The 24,672-nt window shown below is 37.9% G+C and overlaps 1 protein-coding gene across 3 annotated transcripts in view; it reads right to left on the reverse strand.

Moving 5' to 3' along the window:
- Window positions 1-24,672, reverse strand: part of MDFIC (MyoD family inhibitor domain containing) — a 53,392-nt gene that overhangs the window by 22,984 nt on the left and 5,736 nt on the right. For all 3 annotated transcript variants that reach the window (XM_069802101.1, XM_069802103.1, XM_069802102.1), the window contains one exon: window positions 16,276-16,407. In XM_069802101.1, coding sequence (XP_069658202.1) covers window positions 16,276-16,407 — 132 coding nt within the window. The remainder of the gene's footprint in view (window positions 1-16,275; window positions 16,408-24,672) is intronic.

Genomic DNA, 24,672 nt, shown 5'->3' on the forward strand with positions numbered 1-24,672 from the left:
TGCCTGCTGATTTTTTTTAATGACAGCAACAGCAAATTTTTAATCATTGCTGAATCGAGTAAATCCTTAACATTTTTAACTACCTATCTTTTAACAATTATCTCAAAATCCAAATATCCTTTTGTCTTCTAATTACCACTATCAGTAAATTCTCTTTCTTTATCATACACAATCTTGCCATCATTAGCAATGTTTTGTGAGACTGCAAATATTGGCATCTACGATAAACTTTGCAGATGATTTGGAAATTCTTGCTAGATCACAATATAGTTAAAAGTAAAGATGATTTACATAATGCAATATTGCTAAGCCACATCTACATGAAGGGGGATATAGTTCTTACTGTAGCATACAAACAACAGTAGCTCGCCGTGAAAAATCCAAGAAAAGAGTCAAACACAAAACAGGACATTATAAGTAACAGGCACCCAGACACCTGGGGAATAAACTTCTATATAAAGCTGTGTTCAAAAGTGGGAAATTTTAGCACAAGCTTTCCACCTGCAACATTTATTTATCCATTTTTCTCCCCATACATTCTGCTACAGGACTGGAAAGAATTGCAGCATATTTGCTCTTATGTTTCATAGCATTACAACCACCTAAAGCAGGTGTAATCACTGCACAGTCATGTGCAATGGCAGGTTAACTCGTGGTCACCATTCCAACATTCCGTGGGCATATTTATGGTGGTTTACACATTAATTACTACTGAAGCTGATTTTTTTTTATATTTAAGGTGAAATGCCTAGTTCTTTCGTCCTATGTTTTCTACATAGATAACTTATTAAGAGGCATCTTACTCTACTTGATTTCATCGTTGTTGTTGTTAAATCTTGCTTTATAATGCACAGTGACTTGTAGAAATTGGTTTGAGAACAAAATAATAAATGCATTAAGAATCAGAGAATTAGGCTTTTTGTTAATTTCTGAAGTGCTGAAAGTGATCTACTTCTCCAACACAAAACACAAATAATCAGTAATTTAATAAATCTGAAGACAGTCCCCCAAACTATAAAGGATACAAAGGGGTGCAAACCCAATACAATCCCATCTCACTGAGCAACAGAATGCTTAGCTTCTGCAGCTCTAATTTTAAATGGAAGGTTAATTAACCACTAGACACAAAAAAGGTAATCCAAGCTGTTGGCATGACAATTACAGCAGTTATGCAATTAGTATCTATTACAACATATGGTTATACCACCGCAGAAAGACACACTGGTGTCCCGTGGAATTTAAGACATTAAGTCAAATATTTGGAACAGTTTTGATGCCCTTCACCATTGTGTTACCTGTTCCCAAATCAAATAATAAACATCAAAGAGAAGCTACAAACAACAGGATATGGCTTGCTGGGTATTGCCTCATAAGCAGCACAGCAGGATGTACCAGAGAAGAGAGATAACCTCAATGTCATTAACAGCTGTAACCTGGGCAAGCGCACAAACAGGTCCTCCTGGCTCCAGCATCTCCTGCTCCCTTCCTCAAAGCCCCAGCTGACAAACTAGACACTGTTTCACTGCACGAAAGAACCTGGGACGGTGAGGCGAATAGCTTCTCAGCCTAGCCCGTTCACCATTTGCCTCCGAGTGAGAAAATACTCAAAGGACAGGCTTATTCTCCACTGACCATATATACTGAGTTTTCAGACAACAAGATTACAGTGTTCAGTTAAACTCATACAAATAAAAAATGTCTGTACTTGGTTTTAAAAAGAATATGAAGCCAAATCCTTGGAATGAGCAATTACCTTAATGTTCACCTTGATTTCTAGTCTTCCACTCACCTAAGTGACATAATTTCAGAAGACTCCAAAAAGTGCTCCACCTCAAGTAGGAATCTGACCCTCTGCTCTCAGTGCTCTTTTGGCATCTCTGTAATTCTAAGTAATACCCAATGCTACTATTAACAAACCTAAGAAGATGCAGAAATAAAAATAGGAGTAAAACCAGAATGACAGCAACAAAGAGACGGTAATGTAAAAAGGCAGCAGGAAAACACAGAATATCAGTACAAAAATAGTAATATATACATTGATAACTGAGTTTCTGATCCCTTTGCTGCACTTATTTTCTCTCTGCTATTCTTTCTCACAACCTAGAGCTACTACTAAGTTTGGCATCAGCTGATATCAAGTACCAGAAAACCAAAGGAAGAAAGAGAGAAAGCACAGCTGCAAGGAAAATGGAACAGGAGAAGCAAATGGGCAGTAACCACGAGGAACAGGCTATAACTCGGGATTTTACATTATTAAAACAATAGTAGGGCAAAAAACATCAAAAGAAAAAAGAGCAGATAGCAACCACCAAGAAGAAGACAGCACTGGAGGGGAAGGAGACAGAAAGGGAAAAAATACATAGTGAGCTGAGCCACTGCAGTCTGTGAGGGCAGAAAAGAATAGGGAAGAAGAAACAAAAAAATTCACAAGTAAAATCCCACTAGAGCCGAAGTATTTGCTACAGATTTTACAAGGAAGAAAAGAATTAAATGACAAATCACTAGTTCATAAGCGATGAAATAAAACTAAGATAAACACATTGTACTTATACAGTGATCTAGCATTGAAGCAATAGTTCCCCTTCTGCTCAAGGTCAGAGAGGCTCCTGGAGCCCAGGCCAAAAATCAGCCACATTCAGCAATTGCAGCATGATGGAAAAATGGAAATTCTGTGTCAGAAAGCAGGGCGAGGACTTGAGGTCCACAACAATAACTCTTCATGACCCAGCCTGTTGTTACTACAGACTGTATAGCTAATAGAGTGATTGTCAGTCAGAGAAAAAAGATATGGAAATGTAGCAGAGAGTGGAACAAGTGTCCATCTACTTTCCGATCCTGAAAAAGCAAAGCATGAGGAGAAAGAGAAGCAACCTATGTCTCTGCATGGACAACATTAAACACACTGAGAAGAACTAGTCTCTGCTATGGATGCCCTTCAGCTACGGGAATTCTCTCAAGACAAGCAGGGTCTAGGAGATGGGCACAGGACCCCCGTCACCGATCCACCTCGTTGCTATGCCCATGGACTGGATGAGTGGGGCTTCGCCATCCCAAAGCACTCCAGGGTCCCCAGGTCACCAAAGGATTTTTGAGTCATACGCAGAAAGTCCAGGCAGAGCTACCACAACCGAAGCTGGCTCTTGGGCTGCTTTATGCTGCTAACGCATCAGTTTGGCATCAGGATGACCCAGAAATGAGAGTTCTTGTTCCTTTTTTGAACTGTTTTGGTGTGCCTTGAAGAGATATGGGACAATCCCACCCAAGATTTTGTGCAAGCTGTACAAATCAGATAACTTGAGAATACACCTTGAAAAGTCCTCTTATCAGAGTCCTTGAAAAACCTAAATTCTCTTTTTTCCTTCCCTAGATTCAAAACTGCAAGCAACCATGGACTAACGGCTGCATCTCTGCATCAGAGCTCACTGTCTTTTCCCTTCCCCACCCCAGGCAGTTTTTAAAGTTTTTTAAACAGGCAGTTTAACTTTGTTTTACACTAAAACAGTAGCTTCATAGGCTGAAGGGAAATGTAACGTTGTATTTCAGAATGTAAAAATTTATCAGCTAAGAGATTTGTGTGTTCAATTCAAAGCTGATGGGCTTAACACGCAATCATTGTCACCAATACTTAGCACAAAGGAAAATGTTTTTTACTTCTTATTTACTGTATTCTACCACAATGATCTAGGAAGTCCTCTTTCTGACTCAGCTGGACAAACCCACCCATCCTGGCCAAGCTTTCATACACGACCTCCATTACATGTATTCAATATAGTAAAAAAAAAAAAAATATGCTAAATGAATTTTTGCCTGCTGCTCACACACACATCCCTTAGAGCAGTGCAAAAGTCAGATTGCTGACCATGCCTGGTGAAGACTGAACTTCCTGTAGAAATTATGCACTTCATTTCCTGAAAGGAAGCAAAGCATAAGCTGCTCAAACAATTCACAAGAAAGCTCTGATATCTGAGCCACACAGTTACAAATCTGTCCTGCTAGAAAAATACAGCATCACATCAGTGACCAACAGCTACAAGCACAAAAATTCAGAGAAACAAACGCATTAAGACAAAGGAGAAAGCACCAGATTATCTGAAGAAACAGGTAAATTGTCTTAACAGGATGAAATTACCTGTAAAGCTTTTTTCTTTCATTCCACAACTGAGCTAAAATTCTGATTCTCCACTCTGTTCATAAACAAGATATAAATCTCTATGAAATCATTGTGCCCAAAAGATTTCAGTGTAATAGAGGCCAGTAGCACCTGCAAGTCCTTACACTGCCGAACTGACTGAACAGAGGCAGAATACTGGTTTTTATCTCTTAACATACAGAAAGGGAGTATTCTTATTTCAGCATGTTTAAAAATATTCAACAATACATATGGAATAATTTTCATTCTCTATTAAAAATATAAAAAATATTTATTTTAACTTATAAAACTACGTAATTTGGCCCACTGAAGTTCCTTTAGTTTACCTTTTGTTTAAAAATACTTCTAAGTAGCATTTAAATTTGGATGAGGCCCATGCTTTGAATCAGTGCTTCTTGCAACAACGATCTTTTTTCTGAAAACCTTTTGTTTTGTCTTATTTAGAAGACATACTTCCTTTTACTTGTGTAGAAAAAGAAAATCGTCCTGTACACTAATCACAATTATGTTTTTTTAAATGGAGTGTAGATACAGCAGTGAAATCTGTGCTATGTGAATGTTATGCATAATACTGAAAAGTGTCCATTTTTACATGTAAAGATGTTTTGTTACAAGATTTTGCAAATAAGGTGAAGGATTTCACAGAAAAGAAACAGCATTTTAAGTGAAAGCATTAGAACTTAGTTACTTTTTTTTTTTCATCCTTTTTGGTCCTTTTACAATTCATGAGCTCTAAAAAGTCACAGCTGAGGCAGCAACCTCCTCCTACCCAAAAAGATCCAAAGTACAGCAGCAACCCTCGTCTCACAGTGGAGCCATGAACTACATCACACGCAAACAACCTTCCTCCACTGCCGACACAAGCCTTCGGCCCCACAAAAGCATTCGTGCCACCAGCAGCACCAGCAGCTCGACCAGGCTGGCGATGGGTGAGCCGAACCGCTGCCTCCGTCCCTTTGTGCTCCGCAGCTGTTCCGTGCTTGGGAAACATCGCAGGCGCACTTCTTGCATTTCTTGGCCCCGAACGAGAAAGCTCTTAGGAAACCATTCAAACAACTGCCAAAAGGACAGAACGACGCTTTTTTTGGATACGTCCTTATCCACTCTACTAAAGATTCGTGCCATCTGCCATTTTATTTGCACTGCTGCCATAGCCCTGCCACTTGATTCCGGCACCCTTTTCTTTCCTGTTCTTTCGGCACAACTAGCTACATTTTATTGTGCCGTAGCAGTTCCTTAGGCTGCTGGAATTAACAACTCACGATGGGAACATCTCCCTACCACCTTATATTTAATGAGTGTTATGCTAATTTAGACATAACTCCTTGCTTCTGTACAGTGCAGTACTGCCAAGCCAAACTACTCAAAAATCATCAATATTTTATTTTTAAATACATCCTTTTTATTGGCATTCTCAATTTTGAGTCTTTAACCTTCAGCTTTTGTCAGTAGCTACAGACGAAGACCAGGTTAGTTTTTTGTCTATTTTATGAAAATTTAAATCTCACATAATCACATGACTCCAGAAGCTAAGATTTTCATAGTGTGTTGTAATATTTAACAGTTGTTTTGGGTTTTTTTCCTGAATGCACAGTATCTTTTCATGATGTTTAATTTACTGTTAATTCTCCAATAGTCAAAACAGTCATTCTAATTGGAAGGTTCATTGCTACTTACAAAATAGCTTAAATGTTGATACCACACAGAAGCTGAAGTGAGCAGGCCTTTATACTGAAGCACTTCAAAAAAATTTCCAGTCAGCCTCTAAGCACAACCTTCCTGTCATTGCTTACAGATGCGTAATTGTAACAGAGAAAGAAGTGGGGAAAGAGGAAAAAGGACTGTTCAAACAAACAACAAAACGAGGGAAAGGGGCGTTAGAGAAAATTATGCAAACAGCAAAGAGAAAAATGGCTTAGACAGAAACTATGATAGCGATGGGTCAGTCTTTTCTCTCTCTTTTTACTTTATAAAATTAATATGGGAAAGAGGATGCAGAGCAATTTATTAAGAATGGGAACAAGCCTTTAGCACTCTTCCAACTTTGACTCCACCACGATAGCCACCGCTTCTCTTTCTATCATATCACCAATCCATATCCTCTACTTTCTTCCAAAAATACCATAATTTCTAAAGCAATTTTTTTTTTAATGATCAAAACTTTGAAGTGCCATTCTGTGCTAGTCATTGTGAAATGGATTTCTAACTCTAAGTTTTGAGAGCAAAGGGGATTACTCTACAGGAACCTTCCCTGTGCTATCAAACAAGTCTTCTCTCCTTTTCCATAAGGACCTGTTCCACAAACATCCAACAAAATATTGATAACAAGACCTAAACTTCTTGCCCTATTCCAGCTATCCCAGCAGAATCCCCGGTGCGGATGCAGACGTGATAACGAATGCAAGCTTTTGCCAGATTATTTTCTGTTGTTGAAGGAGAGAGCATAGCACAGCAAATGAGGTCTCTCTGTTAGGCTGTTCTTCTCACAGAGCTAGAGTAGCAGATGCCCTGTAATACACAAATGGTTAAAGCCAAACAGTGATTTATTTAAAATTAAGATTGAGTTTATCGATTAAATTGTAGGGAAAAGATTCCTCAGGCGTAACACTACTCTACAGATGGGAATCAGAAGATCAAGTGGACAGAGAAGTACGTGAAGTAACAGTCAAAGGAAAGGAACAAGAAGAGGAAGGGAGAAAAAAAGATAACTTTTACTAGAATTCCTCTTTCAAAATGGTGTTGTGCACTGTTTTTTTCCCTTTCATATCTTTCCAAAGTTAAACACTGTCTTATTTGTTGTAAATATAAAACTCACACTAGTTTCAAGTTTCCAAGTCTTGATCCAGCACAGAACAGTTTACAGAATGGCTGTGATGAAGACTGTTACAAAACATGTAGAAGATCTTTATAACTACTTCAGATGCATGAATGTAGACTGCTAGATACGTTATAGAGTGATTAGCGTATGGTGCCACTGAAAGATCTCTTCCCATATAAAAATATTTGTCAATACTGATTTTATGACAGTGACTGATCACTAAAAAGTCAGCACACAGTAAAAAGAATACATATTGAGATAGGGAAATAGTGAGATAAGGAATACTGAATTGTTAAATCAGCTGGTGTAATTTAATAAAATTACATATATGAAAACTACATGTATATTACCCAAAGTTAGCTCTGTATCCTGCCTCACCATCCAAATACTTTTTTGCATCACCTCTGTGAAAAACTCAGTTTGATCATTCAGACAAATGTTTCCAGGCAAGCTGAACCCAAATCTTCTCACCAAAACTTAATGTTTCCTTAATTTTGAAATGCAAGCAAAAAGAGTATTGTTCACTAATCTCCTGTATTTCTGAATTGTACAGCTCTAAAAGATGTTCACTCTGGTTTGACACTGCTCTTATGGCCAATTTTGGTCAGCGTAATAATCTTTCATTGCTTTTCTGTTAAAATGTGAATTTTATTTCAACTTGCAACTTACAGGATGCAGTTAAAATATGCATCTGTCCTAATAAAGATATGGGAAAAGGCACATGCCTTCTAACTGGCTAACAGGTTTTATTTTTGAAGAAAGATGTATTTTAGAGCTACCCAGAGAGAAGGCAGGCTCGCTCCTGCTCTGCCGAGGAACGGGCAAACGCCTTATGCTGTCTCTCAGAGGCAAAAACTTGCCCTGAAGGTCAAATCTGACTCATAGGCCACATATTTTATAGGCTTGTCTAACAGTTTGCTCTACTTGACTTGTCTCAAAAGCAAACTTCATAACATTTTATGCAAACATTATACAACCTTAAGTCTGAGCTGTAAATCAATAAAACTCACTCTAAGCTTGAGGAACTTCTGCAAAAGGAAATAGTCTCTTAGTTGAAATTCTGCTTTAATTAACATTAGCATTGCTAAATCTTACAATTTTCTCTAAACAAGTGTCATAATATTTATAGCTTCAGATTAGAGTAAAAAATTGATAATTGACATACTGCATAGAATTAGAGGGAAGCAGGTTTAAAAGTAAAATTTAAGTCTCTAAGTGTCATGGGTCCAGACACAAAACTCAGAATTTGAAAGCTCTTGTGTTAGAATGCCATGGGTTTGCATTTCATGATCACAAATTTCAAGAGCAGTCTCCATACAAAAACATGTTTCTCACATGCTGGAACACTACAGTTCATTTAAAAATCGTTAGGCTCAGGTGGCAAATAATTCATCATTCTCTTAAATCAAGCCTCAATATTTCTGGAGGCCTACCTCATCAGTATAATGAATTAACAAAACCTGTATTAGAAATAGCCTGAGTGACCACAGCTGTGTGACATTTGAATGTTTTTCAAAGGGATCCTTTGGGTTTGGATCATGAAGAAATTTTTTTAATTTTTTAAATTTTTTAAAGGGAAAACAAAAAACCACCACTGCAACACGCAAATAGGTCATAGGCTCCTATTCTTCCTTGTCCTTTACAAAAATACCTTCAGGGAAAGGTACTTTTGGGTCCTTTTGCACTGCACATACTACCAGAATGCAGAACAAATAAGTAGTATTCAGACCTTTCTTTCCTCTGGATAGCTATATAAGGAAGAAAACTGTTTAACCATAATTACTTAGCTAAGCCTTCTGCTGTGACCATGAGCCCCTCTTCACCTTTAACTTTTTTTATCAGTAAATACAAAATTCAAAAGATTAAAAACTATTTTGGCTTTCTAAATTTTGAAGAATTAATTTAATTATTTTTATGTACACCCAATATACAGTACTACTTTTCAGCTCTATAAACTTATTCCAAGCATTCCACGTGACACATGACAGCAAATATAAAATAAAAAAGAAAAAAACTAAGAGAATTTTTGCCATAGTTTAAGTTCAAGACATTTTTTTGCCAGAAAACAGGTTCCTAAAAGTACAACTTGCATGACAATACTTTAACGCACCTTGTAATTTGGTGTTTTCTTTGCTAAAAATGGCTAACTGAATACCGTTCGTACTGAAAATAGCAGACTGAAACCACACTGACTCATTGGGTTTGTAGTATAATATTTCACATAAAATGCAGTCAGAGTTTTACTACTCTTCCTCTTTAAGGAACCACTACAAATATATTGTACTTTTTCCCCTATAGGAAGAACTAATCAAGAAAAGAATATAAATACTCTTTCCCACCTAGGCATAACAGCACATTAATTCTGAGACAGTACCAGTACAACAAAGGAAAATATTCTGAAATTAAGATACAATTTACTTCAGGCTCAAACACAGCAAGCACAGTAATCTTCACGTTACTTGAAGAATTTCACCTTTGTGTGGTACTGATGATTACTGCCATCCAAACTTCCCCAGCCTCAGACCATAAATTCAGATGATGTTCTGAGAGTCAGAAGTAAGGTAAAACAGAAAATGATAGGCTCCGGGTAATTCTGGCTACCAGTGATATGCAGAATACATGCATCTATCTTGTGGTCATCTGGTGTAGTTTAAAGTTCTCACTGAAGTTTGACTACTGTTCTGTAAATGGATCAAGAACAGCAAGAAGTTTATTTCTCCACATGGAGTCACCACAGAGTATACAAATCCCTCACCTCTCGCACCTCACCATCATTAACTGCATTGCTTCAAAACATTCAACCTCGAGTCAAAGGGAAGATGCTACAGAGAAAACATCTGCATCCCACAGCAGCTCTGTTGACAAGTGAGGGACTACTAACTTCAGCAACACTCGGGTTGCTCCACGGGCGACTTCTGCAAACACCAAAGACCCAGTCTTAAACTCCAAAGATCGTAACTGTAAGGTTACAGCTATATGTGAAAATGTATCTCTGCCCAGGAGAGGGTGAAATGAAAATTAAATGAAAATACTATGGTTGTGCTACAATGAGGTGTGAAAATCCCTGGATGTAAAATTGTCTCCGCTGAGAGTTGTGTTCCCAGAAATTCCTTGGGGAAATCAAAATGGTGAGAAGATGGATAAACTTCCAACAAGAAAAGCCCTAACTTTCTGCAGAAGTCTTCCAGATAGAGACTGCAAAGAGTGCATCACCTTTATGCATTAAAAAAAGGAGGAGGGAAATCTAAACAACGCCAGCTGAATCATCAAGAATCAGGTGAACAGTAGCAAACATAAGCTCCGGTGGCGTATGTGCGCACCAGCTGCAAACTCCAGTTAGTTTATTTGGAATACTGAAAATATTTGGTCTCTTGGTATCCTGATAGCACTGGCTTCTGATTTCTCATTTGTATTCCTCAGCCTACTGCAAGAGCACTAGTATTCATTCTTCTCGGCTTCAACTGGTGCATCACCAGTAGGAGGAAACCCATGGGTCCTTCACAGGTCCTAGTGCTTCTGATGCACAACACACTGGCCAGCCCGTAAGCCAACAGAACTCCAAAATTTTGTTAAACAGCATAATTTTCACTACCACCTTTATGAGATGCTTTATCTTGACTGGCATGAACACTCTGAATATGCTGTACAACTTGCTATACTTAGTTAGCTTTCTTCCAGTTTATAAAATCGAAGTCATATTTCACTATTTAGTGGCTGAAAACTTGCCACAGTGTAACGCGGGTAAGCAGCTATGAAGAAAATTAACTCTTTCCCAGCCAAAAACAGTACAAAACTATTCTAATAAATCACATTTTACCACCTGTGTTGTGCTAATGGAACTAGCTGATGCACAGTATTTTTGAAGAATGTTTCAAAAAATGCGTGTGTTGTCAGCCATGTTACAGCTGGTTGGGAAGAAGTTAAAAACCCATCAGGCTCCTCAATAGGCATGAGAGGAGGTTTTTGAGGACTTTTTTTTTGAGGACTTTTGGAACAGAAGTAGTAAAAGATCTTCTAGGTCGGGGAGAAACAGAAGTAACACAGGCTAGTTCTCTGCTGGGGAGAGGATGAGAAAATCTCTGAGAGAGGAGTTCGCAAGGAGGACCTTCACACCTCCACTACTTCTAGTGGCCAGATTCCTCAAAGATTTATCTTTTTTAAAGAAGGATCTACATATCAAATAGTGCATTCCTGTATTTAAGCACTGAACTGATTAAAGTTTTGGTCAGTCATAGGCTCACACTTTTTTATACCTGAGTATTTTTGGAACATGGTACATAAATCGCTTCTTTAACTAAAAGAATACACCTTTCAGACTCAGCAATTATTTTGAATAATTTCCATTAATCTATTCTGCACGATTTCTGTACTCACACACTCAGTTATGCTGCAGGAAGACCACATCTGTCATACTTTCTAGCTTTGAAGAGAACCGTTTAAATTATCTCAAGCACTCTGCACTATTTTTTGGACAGAATAAACACAATCACCTGAAATCACAATAATTGTAAGATGACTGTGTACCATAAATGATCCAAGAAGATATATTTGGATTTATATAAAACAAAAAGAACAGTTCTAACGGCAGATTTTCTTCTTCTTATTGGGGAAAAAAGTCCCAAACCCAAAGTGCATAATTTAAACTAAGGAAATCACTCACTTACTTAGCCAGAAGGAAAAGCGAATCTCCAGACATTAAAATTAAATAAATAGTCATGTAAAGTAAAAATGTCAACATAAAAATACAGAAAACAAAAATAAAAATATCTAGGTTTATATCTCAATAAAACAAAATGCAATAAAGAAGAATGTAGTAAATAAAATAGTGGGCACAAGAACATGTAAAATTGTTTAATCCCCACAGAATTGAATGAAGCATCCCTTTCTCTGAAGAACCACTCTTATCAGGAGGTTTTTTCATGGAGGAGAAAGAGGCAATTGAAGCTAGGAAATGATGGATAGCAATGACCTTTCTATCTGTAAAACATGGGCATATTTTAGGTATTTAATCTTGAGAATTGGATTATTATTAATCAATTATTCATGACAATTTGAATCTATGGTAGATGTTTTTTGTTTTCTTAAATATCACATAGCTAAGGTCCTGCTTGAGAACTGGAAAGGAGATTAAATCCTCACAAGCAAATAGTGTTCAAGACTGGCATTTTCTTCTCTCCTAAACATTCCTTCCTCTGCATAACAGCACACATTGATGACGACCCAGTACCCTCTGTAAAAATTCTGCCTAAATATTCTGAAATCCACCTTTTTTTTTTTTTTTTTTTTTTTTTAAGGGGGGGGGCGGAAAATCCCCAACCTTTCCCAAAGAACAAAGCGGGGCATTGTGGTAGCACGGAGCAGCAAAAGCTCCTATGGCTTCATTCCTATAGCCACAAGTTTTAACATCCCTGCCGCATGTTTTAACATCCACTCTTCCTCACTTGCCAAAGGTGAATGATAACAGAAGCAGAACATCTCCATTTCAGGCCACCAGATCATACAATGAAAATAAGCAGAAGGCGTTTGCAGATATTTAAAATGCACTGCCGAAGACAGAAAAGCAGATGGAGCTATTCTAAGGCTAAGCTCTTTTCAAAAAGTAGAACCTCTACAGCCTGAAATAAAATACAAAATATGTGCACATCTGTGAAGGGAAAGGAATAGATCTCAACAGTACCTTGAAGAATACCTGAGCTGAAAAATATAGAGGTTATCCCAATTTGGGGGAACTGCTATGGAAAAGAGACTCTCCCTTACTCAGGTTCTAAAACTGAAGGATATGGATAGCAATGGCCACCTTGTGAAGAATAAAGCCAATTTAACACACCTAAAAACACCAACTATTTGGCAGTTCTTCCTGTTATCAAATACTCTGTTAAAAAATGTACACCTTATTTCTAGTCTAACTGAACTTCCAGGTATTACATCTAGCTCTCTCTTTGTCTGCTACAGTTGAAGAATTGTCTTACCAAATTGCCGTTCCTTGTGGTATCATGCTTCTTAGGGACCAGGCAAGCCCCTCTTTACCCTCCTTGTTAACACTAAACAGACTGAATTCCAGGAGTTTTTCCAGAATAAGGCATGTTTTCAACTACTCCAGTCATTCCTGAGATATCTGTGGTTCTCCCCTGACCCTTCTCCAGCTGAACGTGGTACTCCAGTAACAGTTATGCAAGTGCATTAACAATTAATACAGAAGGGTAATATAACCATTTTCTTCTTATTTAGCTCTTCCCTTTTTATATGTCAGCGTACAGTAACCTTTTGACTCTCAAGCTCTCTTCAAAAATGATTAATTCCTTGGTTGAAGCTTCCCATAAGATTACCCATTTACCCTGGGTATTATGAATGTTTTCATTCGGGGAGAGGAGGGATGCTCCAAAGGAGGTGAGGAAAGGGCTAATCTGGGGGAAATATCATCATCTAGAGATTAAAAAAAGAGGGCTTGAGAAAAGGACTGCAAGGGCAGGGCAACGTGAACTGAAAACATCTTACTGTGGAAAACGGGGGCAGCATCTGAGTTTATTGATGTTGCCTGGTAAACTGAGTTCACAAGTGCAAATGAGAAATCATACATAATGAAGTCATTATAGAGTCTCTAACACTGGACTTCGTTGTTGGCGTGCCAATAAAACTGATTAATCTACGTCCATATAACAGCAGGATAAAACAGCTGCAAACAAGGAAAACCTTGGAAATTAAACACTGGAAATATTTATAAAGTGAAAACTAAGGCTAACACCAATGGAGTATGTATCAACTGTGGGGGTGGAAAACAATCTGTATGGGAAAAAAAGAAACTGAATCATTAGGATAGTGGTGAATAGTTGTTAATACCTGAGAAAATTGAAGTATGCCCTGTTTAAAACAATTTAAAGAAACAGTTTTAAAATAGACTGTAATAATCAAAACACTGTTTATTTCTAACCTCAAGCTTCTTTTAATATGCAATATTCTGCAAACTTTAGTCTAGTGGGGTAATAGATCTGGTTGAATCACAGCCATTCTGAGCTACGATACCTGTTATTTAAGATTAAATACCTAAGTAATGCTTGTGATAAACAAGCTTCTCTTTGCTCTACTTGTCCAATTTTTCAAACTTTAGTTACTAGGTCGATCAAGCTGTAAAACCTTTGTAAACTACAAGAAGTACTTGTAATTGAGCCAAACACTGTTCCTCAATTTTTTCAAGTAGAACAGACTTCTCTACTCATAGCCACAGCCCCCAAAAAAGAAGAAAAAGAAGCTCCTTTAATTTCATCTTTTTTGTTTCTTCCATCTAGACAACTTTAACATTAAAGGTTAATAAAAATCATGAATTTGAAACAAAGAGAGGATTGCATCATAGCACCTACTCAAATAAAGCCAATAGTTCCATAAAGCCACTACTATACAAAATTCAATTATTAAGATTAGGAATTTTAGAAACTTCCAGCTTTCAGCTTTCACCTGAACTTGCTTTTCACAAAGTCAGTCAAACGTAAAACTACTAGTGACTCCAGGAGGAGCACAGTTATGCAAACTGGAGCAGTACATTATACCTGTGAATTTTATCCTATCTTTGCCCTTTTCCCTGTTACTTTTTTAATTCAGCAGGAGATAACCCTCCCATTGAAGAGACATATAACTGCATATAACTGTCAAGTCACTTAGCAAGGACTTGCACAATCTGTTGCAATTTCTACTATAAGTTGAAAAAAAATTATCTTTTCCTCTCCCACCTCCCCAGTGCAGCCACTACCATATGTCCTTGCAGTGAATGGAATGGATTAGAGGAGGCACAGCACCACCCGACTGTCCTTGCTCCCTTCCTCCATAGTTCACGCATGCTGCTAACTGCTACGAAATAAATCTGCTTTCCCACCGCTCTGGGCATAAGGAAGCCTCTAGGAAGAGGAAATGAGAAGGAGGCCACTCCAAAAGCTGCAGATGCCATACGCACCTTCCATGTCCTCAACACAAGCACAAAGCAATTGCTTGTCCAGGGACATTTAGGTGTAAAATAATAATCTTTTGGGATTAAGCAAACTCTCAAGCTGTGCAGGACAATTCTCCCTCTTTACAGCCCTTTAAGAATTATTTTTTAATTGTCAGATAAACATCTGACATGCTAAATTCAAGTTTCCTGTAAAGGATCTAGATAACTATTCAATACATTGAGGGTATAAGTATTTACTGGGATTCATTATTTAGAAAAAAGGATTAACCAAGATTTGAAAAGAACTTCTAATGCTAATACAAAGTTCAGGAGAAGTTGATTGTATAGAGAAGATTAAAAAAACACCACAAAACAACCAAAAAAACACCTAAAAAGAAACTACCTCTGGAGGTAACTCCAGAGAATATCACCAGTTATGACAACAGCAGGTTCAGAAATATCAGTTTATCCCACTGCCTACAGCGCAGTACGTATACAGTGTAAAGACAGACTGACCCTGAAGTGTGTGGTCAGACAACGATCTCGGAGAGCTGGAGCACCATTCAGCATTTAGTCCATTTGCTTTCTGAATACACCCTGTAATTAGAGAAGTTTCTCATGCTGCCCCTCCCATGAGCAACTAACGTTCAAGCATTCAAATAATTTTGAAATAGTATTAGCTCTGGCAGTTGACAGAAATATTTTCACCTCAGGAGGGTGCAATTGGAGATGATCTTTTGGACAGCATATGATCTTCAGTTCAAGACAGAAAAATGGGAATAATCTTGCATACCTTTTCATGTTTTAAAGCATCCAGGACATACAGTAGGAATGTGGACTTATAAAAACTAATTAAAAAACCCCACAGATCCATAGTACAGGTCTAAAACCTTGACCTTGTCTTACAGCATTCTTCTAGTTTTCAAAGGAGTAACTGCTTTAGGATTCAAAACTCTACAAACTTACACCTGACCGGTACTCAGTGCATCTGGAAGCAACTCCTCTCAGCATAGTTTACTCTGCCACTTAAAAGTACAACCTGAGAAATTAAGGGTGATGACACCTAGCAGAGTTGCATACTGCAGCTCATGTACCTAAAAAATATACAGATCCCATTATGAATGATAAGAGAAGAGTATAACGTAAAAAGCTTTAAAATGTAGACACTACAGATGTCTATATTATACTTATACCACTCAAATCACACCTTTCTTTGAACTCATTGCTTATGCATGCTGACAGGAGTCACTCAGAAATAAATTCGGTAGATAGGCATTACAGTTGCAACACAATTGCATTTGACACACATTTAACTGAGTCAACAGGCAGTATCCCGCTACACTTTGAAAGCAAGCCTAAATGACAGCAATTTGTTCTGGAAATACTTACTTCTGATGAGGTCACCATCAGTGTGATTTCCCCAGACGGACTGGTCTTGTATCTCTGGTTGTATACTTTGGTTACTGGAAGGCTGTTTTATGTCTTTATCTCCTGCCACAGTATTCTCCTGGTCAGTCTTTTCTAAGTCAAAAGAAATGCGAAGATATTAGTTTCGGTGGTATTTTTCCTCTATGTGAATAAAACTCATCTTTGAAAATTAAAAACAAGAGAGCATAAAATCTAACTTGTCTTAGATTCTCATGTAGTTACCTTTGAAATAATTCCTAATAAAGTTGATTTTTAATTTGTTCTCTTGTCCAGACCAGAATAATTCCTCTTTAAAAACGTCTTTTAGTCATATTGTGTTTAATCACGCAAAATAATACTCGGCAGCTTTTGTAACAGCAATTTACAGTTGAGTTTGTTTATATTTAGTTACCTTCCACAATATTTTCAGATGAAAATTTGAATCGCTTTGTCACACAAAAAAACATTCTTTTTTGCCCATATACATGTGGCCCTGGCATACAAAAGCCACAAAAATGCCACAAAAGTCTGTTCTCTATTATTTACAATTGAACATATAATTATAAGATAAATATTGTTGAAACTTCAAAACTGATTAGTACAGAAATTCAAAAAATTTATTATAACACAATTACCTATTTTTCATTGAAAAAAATAGCCTTTTAAAAGCCATTCCTGAATAGAAGTCAACGTTTAGCCTATGATGAAAGGAAAAATGATTTCTTCTCTTCGAGTAGATACAAGATGCAGGGAAATAACCTTAAGGTTATTTGATGGATTCTTAAGCTTATTTCACAAGATAGTAGATCTTGTTGTTTTGATGATTTCGCCAGTTAACACACGCAGACCTGCATTTTCTCAAACCAAGGTAAGTGACAGCTTTCATTTTCGCTGTCATTAATGTTTCAATTGTCAAATTCGCACACAAAAATCTTTCTGTTCTTGATTGCTACAGGTTTTTCCTACTGGCATTCAAGGAAACATTTCCAAATCTGGAATTACTTTGTTCATTATTCACAGTGACAGATTATCAGTTTATATCACTTACTCAAGGGATCTGTAAAACACTAAATATTTTCAGTCTCAAGTACTTTTTGAGTATACATAAAACATTTAATATTTACAGTAAATCTAAACAAGCAACTGTTGAAAAGTCTGTTAGCTCTATTTATTTGTTTCAAACAAGAACGTGTTTATAAACCACTTATCCCAATGTAATGATACTATATCCTCTAGTAAAGCAATGATTCCAGTCGAGACACAGAAAAAATCACTTATTGCTACTGCGACACATTAAAGGTTAGTTTCTTTATGTAACCAACAGCAGTTTGATTTTAAATCCTAACTTTCTGCCTTTGTTATCCACCCTATTAAACTGAGGCATTGAACATCACTCAAAATAATATATGCTATACTGTATGTATAGTAGCACCTGCCTTCAAGCACTGCTGCTCCCCTTCTATTAATTTCTGCCTCTGAAATGTCTGACCCAGCTGCGTCCATGGTACTTCTCTCTCAGCCCTCCCTCCCATCACCATTTCTTCAAAAACTTGTCAATACTTCCTCAAGCCCATCCTGAAATGAATCATTTCACTGGGATTGGCATAAAGTTACTGAAGTAACTGGGAAGATATCCATTGGCATCCATGAGTTTTGCATCTTGCCCTGATGACTTAATCTCACCTAGATACTCATCCTATACAAAAAAAAACCCAGATTTTTTCAACCCCTTTGACAGACATCAGAATCAAATTATTTCTACCTGATATGTATCAAATACAAATCTGACTGTATTGAAGTCTGATGATTTTGCCTGTGTAGTTAGGTATTAGGTGCAAATGTGTTCCAAAAGTGTTTGAAAAGTGCCATGAAATAGACTGAAAATAAGTAGCGTCCTGGAGAGAGCTAGTGTAAAAGCACTCTGCTTTCCACACAGAGTAAGCTTAAATGAGCTATTTTAAGAGATTTTGCTCTTAAATTACTTTACTGCAGTTAACACCACCAAGATTACAACAGTATCACGCAGCAGCGGTAGGACAAAACTGCAGAGTTACTGTATACAATTTTCTTGTATAGGATACGACTTTGCAGAGGCCTACTATTTCAGGTAGTAAACAATGAATGGCTCTAAGGAAACATCAGTGTTAGTATTATGGGGCCCTCAGTGTTCTAGACTACATTTTTTTCTAACAAATCTGAAGGAGTGCAGAATACAACCAGTCATCATTATTCACAGGGATTTAGTTCTCATTCCTCTGCTTGGTTTTGGTTCAGTATCTTTTTTTTTTACTATGATGTAGGCTGTATGTGTATCTTTCACGTTTACTTTTATTATTCTAGCTGGCTATGGTAAACGGCCAGTCAAAACCATGTTAACAACAGTTAACAAGAAAGAAGTAAGAAAGAGGCACTATTAAAAAGTAAAAAAAAAAAAGTTGCAATTGAACACCAAACAATTTCGATAAGAAGTTTACAACAACCAGCATTGATTGAGTGTCTGTTCTTTGACCTATTGAATTCACATGAAGACCTCCCCACGACTGTGCATAACACAAACCTGCACCCTTAGACACGCATTTGGCACCTCAGTTTGCACTCCAGGATCGCCCACCGGAGCCGTGGATCTCCTGGAGGATGCTGCTCCGTGGGTGCGGTGGGCTGACCGTGGGCAGCAGCCAAGGACCCCCGCGGCAGCTCCCTCCCTCCCTCCCTCCCCAGCCCCTGGCAGGATGAGGGGGGAGAACAGAGAGCACAACTGGGGAACCTCGTGGGTCGAGATATACTTTAATAAGTGAAGGAAAGAGGAAGAAAAAACAAAACAAGGGATGCAAAGGCAATCACTCGCCACCTCCCACAAGCAGACCCATGCCCAAGCCAAGCTCTAAACAACGGCTACCTCTCCCAAAACCTCTTCCCCTCAGCTTTTATTGCTGAGCCCAACATTATATGGAGTGGAATATCCCTCTGGTCAACCGGAGCCAGCTGTCCAGGTTGTGTTCCCTCCTAACCCCCTGCCCACCTCCAGCCCACTCGCTGCAGCAGTAGAGTGGGAAAAGAGAAAAGCTTGACACTGTGCAAGCGCTGCTCAGCAAAAGTCAAACCACTGGTGTGCTATCAACCTTGTTTTAGTCACAAATCCCGAACACAGTACCGCAGGGACTGCTATGAACAAAATTAACTCCATCTGAGCGAGACTTAGTACAAGGGGGCTTTAGAAAAAGTAGACCTTAAGCCATGCTTATTTAAGATTTTTTTCATACATCCCTTATGATGCATCAGAACACTGAAAACAGAAAAATGCTGGTGTCCTGATTATTTGTTTTTTCTTGAATGTGCACCAGGTCTCAGTTTTAGTGCAAAAGAATTTCTTGATTATTCCCTTATAATAAACAGCTGATGATGGAATCATAACTTTTTTTTAATTATTATTCTAGAGGTGCAACTACAACATACCAACTACAACCAATCACTCTTGAAGACAGCCTCAAGACTCCTGGGTCTGTGTCTTGTTGATGCCATTATTTCTGTGTTAGGTCCATAAGAATAGTGCATAAAAGTAGTTTATGAACACATTTATGAGTCCAGTAAGAATTGACGCAAAGACCTTAATCTTCTCTGACGTGCCATGCTTGTGGCACAGCAGCTTTAATAAAGCCTACAGCTGGCACAAATACTAATGGCTGGATCTGGCCATAGACAGGTATGGCTTTTTTCTACCGCATCTTCCAATAAATTTGTAACGCTTCTCTGTTTTATTCAAGCTTAACCTTAAGAATCTTTATGTAATACTTCCTTAGTATTTTAGCTTCTGCTTCCTTTAGTACATCCCTTCCACTCTCATGTGACTAGCCTCCAAAACTGACAGCCAAGAAGAAAAAGAGATGTTCTTCCTAGCTGTTCAAATAATGGAAAGAAAAGACTCATTATGCTCTGAGTCTGGCAGCGCTGAGGTAGAAATCCAACCTCTCTTCAAAACCACAGTAAGTTACTCTAGGTCATGTCACAAAAGCAACATAGTCTTCTTACCTACACGGTTCAGCCCCCAGAACAGCAACGTGTGTGCCTATGCACCCCTCCTAAACTAACAGCAGTCCCTGGGCTGAAGAGCTTCTAGACAGAAGCCCCGCAGGAGTGACACCCACACAGAGTACCCTGTGATTTATCCTGAAGGTAAGCATGGGCACAAACCCCACTTGTGTGGAGATTAATGCAAGCTTAAGGTTTAAATAAGGAAGAGATACAACATGCTGGCAAAGTATAGAATTGAGATGGCAACAGCCCGAACCATATCTGTATTCTGGACAACTGGTGAGCCACTTAGTGAAAAAATTTAAAATTTTAATCACATCTCAAAATCACTGTTTCATGAAATAAGCGAACAGTGAAATCCTATTTTTTTTGTCATTTGAAATTATTAAAGTATACATAAATCACTTTTATAGTATATACATTCATTTTACCATGATCATCTTATATTTGGTTTTAAAATTACACAGCAATACATGTATTTCATAGAATCAAAACTTGTTTTCACCATTGAGACTACTGTAACATTGATTATTAACTGCCGTTTTAGTTTGGAGTATGTGCCTCTGGTTACACACATTGCTTTGCATCGTGACAAATACATTTTACAAGATTCCACCAACAGATAGTGGCAGCAGTCTGGGTCAGCAACAAGGCTACTATTACAATAGCCTTATCAAAAAGAAAATTTAACAAATAGCCAGAACTGTCAAGAAAGACTTATGTATAGTTAGGCAAGAAGGGTATACAAGACAATCTGTCCCAATCCCTTCCAATCCTGTCTTCTGTGCCTTTATAAAGTTGCTGGGATATAGATCAAACTAATTCTTGAAAATTTCTTAGAATATCCCAGTGAAGTATCCCTCTTTTCAGAGCTACATTTATTCTTTCTCTATGATAATGTAGAGCATATTGAGTGGATGTCAAATACATATACAAAACTGATAGAAAATACAAAAATATAGGTAATGCATGTACATTTGCAGGACACACCTCAAAGATCAAGTCTTTCGCAAACAACCAACTTTTTGTTTCCAAGTGCTTGTCCATTTGTTCATTCACACTCCAGCTGCTCCCACACGTCCTGCTATGTCTCTTGAGTTTACTCAGAAATGGGTCTCAGCGTGTTCAAACATGGCATCGTACCTTAATATATCAGTAACTATGTAATATTCAATCTCTGAACACGCAAAACAAAATGGAAACAAGTACCCACATTAAGTGGGTTGCACGTCCTCGGAGTGTGATTGGCAGCTGATTTCTATTCATTAGATAACACATAAGCCTATATACTGACTCGGCCATCTCTTCCAAGTACGCAAACTGTAAGAGTGCTTGACCAGCAACATGACAAACTAGACTTGAGAAACAGGTTTTATAGTTTGCCTATTGACACAGGGGTACGGTGGATGTAAAATGAGTTAAAAAATCCTGTTGCTGCAACGACAGAAGGCTTTGTTGCTAGGACACATTCATTTTCTGTTCACCAACAATGGGGCACACCACACCAAATAACAAGTAAAGCAAAAGCAACTGCTGGGAAAGGCTTCTGGAAACCTGAGAGCATCATTCTCACGGAGGAGAGAGGGACAAGCAGAATGGACTGCCACAGTGGAGTCATTGTGATCTCCAAAAATGCAGAGTCAGGAACAGTCCAACAGTTTTACTGTTTAAGGGCAGAGGAATGATGGAAGCACAGGGCAAATCTTACTTCGGCACCTAAATTTGACCCAGCTGCTGGGATGCAAACATGAATCCTTGGGAGGCCCAAGTTATCCCTGAACAAGCAGACGCAGATTTAAACATACCTGTGCAAAGCTCAAACCATCCCGAATGGAATTTTGTCCTTCAAAGCAAACAGAAATTACAAAAGTGAAAAAAAAGAAACCACCAAAAACCCAAACACAAAAGTAGATCTATGAGGAACAAAAAAGTTGAAGAATGTTTCCAAAAGGAAAGACAACAAAACGGTTCTCTGTCTCAAGCCTACAGCGGTTGCGAGGGATTGAAGAGCATGTGGCAAACACTGCATTTCTAACACTTCCTTTGTTCATTAATATCCTTGCTGGCAAGGAACCACTGAGGATGCTATTTCCTACCAAAAATTCCACTGTTCAAAACAATAACACAAAGGAACCGCAATAATACCAGGTTTCAGAATGCAAGCATTAACAGTAACACCCACCAGCTACTTCATGAAATGCCTAAAACTTTTAGGCATTTCACATAACAAGCAAGTTCAACTGTGCTATTCGTGTAACAGAATGCCCATCCCAGTTCATGATTTGCCTGAAACGATCTCATTGCATTAATGACTGGTTGTACAATCTAATTAATATTGATAATCCACAAATTACAGAGTTGGAAGCCTCCATTTGGATGTTTGATTGCTTTAAAACTAAAATAACTAATTTGTTTTTATTTCATTTCAGTGGCTTTCATTTAAACGTCTCATTGCAACTTTCAATGGCTTCAAAAATGCCACTGAAAAAATCAGTCTCTTAAAATTAGAGCAATTCAACTGAACTTCTTGGAAAGCTCTTACACAGAATTTTCCAGGTGCAAGCTATGGAACAATTATGAATGTACTATACAAGTTTGACAGCCCTGGACAAATTTTAGTTGTGATAAATTAAAAATTAATAGCAATATGCAAATAGGTACTCTGCACTATTTAAAGCATTAAAAAGTTCAAATACATAAGTGAAAACTTCTTTTCACAAATAATCATACTAATTGTCATGCAGTCAGTTATAAATTTATGTGTGTCATTCATCCAACAATGTTTCACATGTGTACAAAACTAGTTTCACATAAGTGCTAAGCAATACTCAGTGGCTATGGCTGTATTAGCAACAGTGTGGGCCAATAAAAATGGGCCCGTACAGTGAAAGAGTTGATTTTAAGGACACATTCCATATTATACATGCTCCAGGGGCTTTCTACTTTGGACTAGCTCTCAGATTTAATCTCAAAGACTGAAGGCTTATTAGTGGCTGGAGTGCATTAGGCACATTCCTGCAGTGCATCTTTCAGATTATTTTGTCCAAAAGGAATCCATTCCAGGTCACTCCCCAGCATCACTCCACAATGCAAACCAAAGCAGGGGCCAACAGGAGATTCACTTCAAAACTGCACTGCTGATCCAAATGAAAACACTAGCATAACACACTCATTGCTGGATGCTACTTATTAGGAAAAAATAAGTGTTCAAAACAAAGAGAAACCTAACTTCTGAGGGCCTGGAATGGAATTTGAGAATTATTCTGATAAAAAATTAGCCTACGAGATGAAACACAAGTATTTCAAGTTTGATGCAAGACCTTTACAGTCAACTCTATGAAATACAAGTCTATCACACCCATGTGGACATGAATCACTTTACTGGAACGGCACGCACGTGAAACTGAAAGCAGAAGTATATTTTTATGACAAACTGGAGTTAGATACTTATGAAAGTTTAGGTATTTTAGTCAGTAACATTCAATAATCACCTCAGTACTAACAGACAGCGACAAAAGAAATTAACACAGATTCACTCAACTCTTGTCAGATTGCAAGTGGGAACACAAATACAGAGGAAGTAGCTGGTAAGTTTGAGCAATCTGAGTGCACTGGTTAACCGTTAAAATAAAAATCCATTACTCATAACACTGAGGCACTGCTGGTAAAGTGCAACAACTATGGTGATAGTAATCGTCGTTGCCTCAAGAATGTCCAAACATTCCCCACAGTAAGTCCTCTGTCACCCCATCTCATCTAGCCAGCACATTCCTTTAGTGCTCCTCATCATGAAAACAGTTAAGCACAGAAAACACGAAGAGGTTTGAGTCACATTCTTGAAAAGGAGCACATGGGTTTTGTACTTTTCTGAATGGAAGTAGGAGTTGCTGAATATGGTTTCTTCAGACACCAAATCAGAACTGCATCTCCATCCAGCAACACTGGCGTGATTTGCACCAGAGAGAATGGTCACTTACAGAACTTGGCCCTTAATATTTCTGCTAGACTCCTCCATCCTCCACCCCCACCCCACTGAAAAAAGATAAATTCTAGTGCACTTCCATCACCTGAAGAGTTATTAGAAAGTGCTTCTAGTTGAAGTGCAATTATCAGTCTCAATTTCATAATAGGTCTTCTATTATTACTATTATTTTATTTATTTTCTTTCTAAATTGAGAATGCTAAATATTATTCACTTGTTATTCTAGGTTACATTTAGTTACCAACAAGCAAACGTAAAAGCATTCCAAATACTTTATGGATGACAGTCCTACATTTTCTAACATGTGGCCTGATTCTCTAAACATAGTTTCGCGTTTGTTGAATTTCTCTCTCATATTCCACGGTTTA

The sequence above is a fragment of the Haliaeetus albicilla genome, chromosome 14 (assembly GCF_947461875.1).
Source record: "Haliaeetus albicilla chromosome 14, bHalAlb1.1, whole genome shotgun sequence".
Classification (NCBI taxonomy): domain Eukaryota; kingdom Metazoa; phylum Chordata; class Aves; order Accipitriformes; family Accipitridae; genus Haliaeetus; species Haliaeetus albicilla.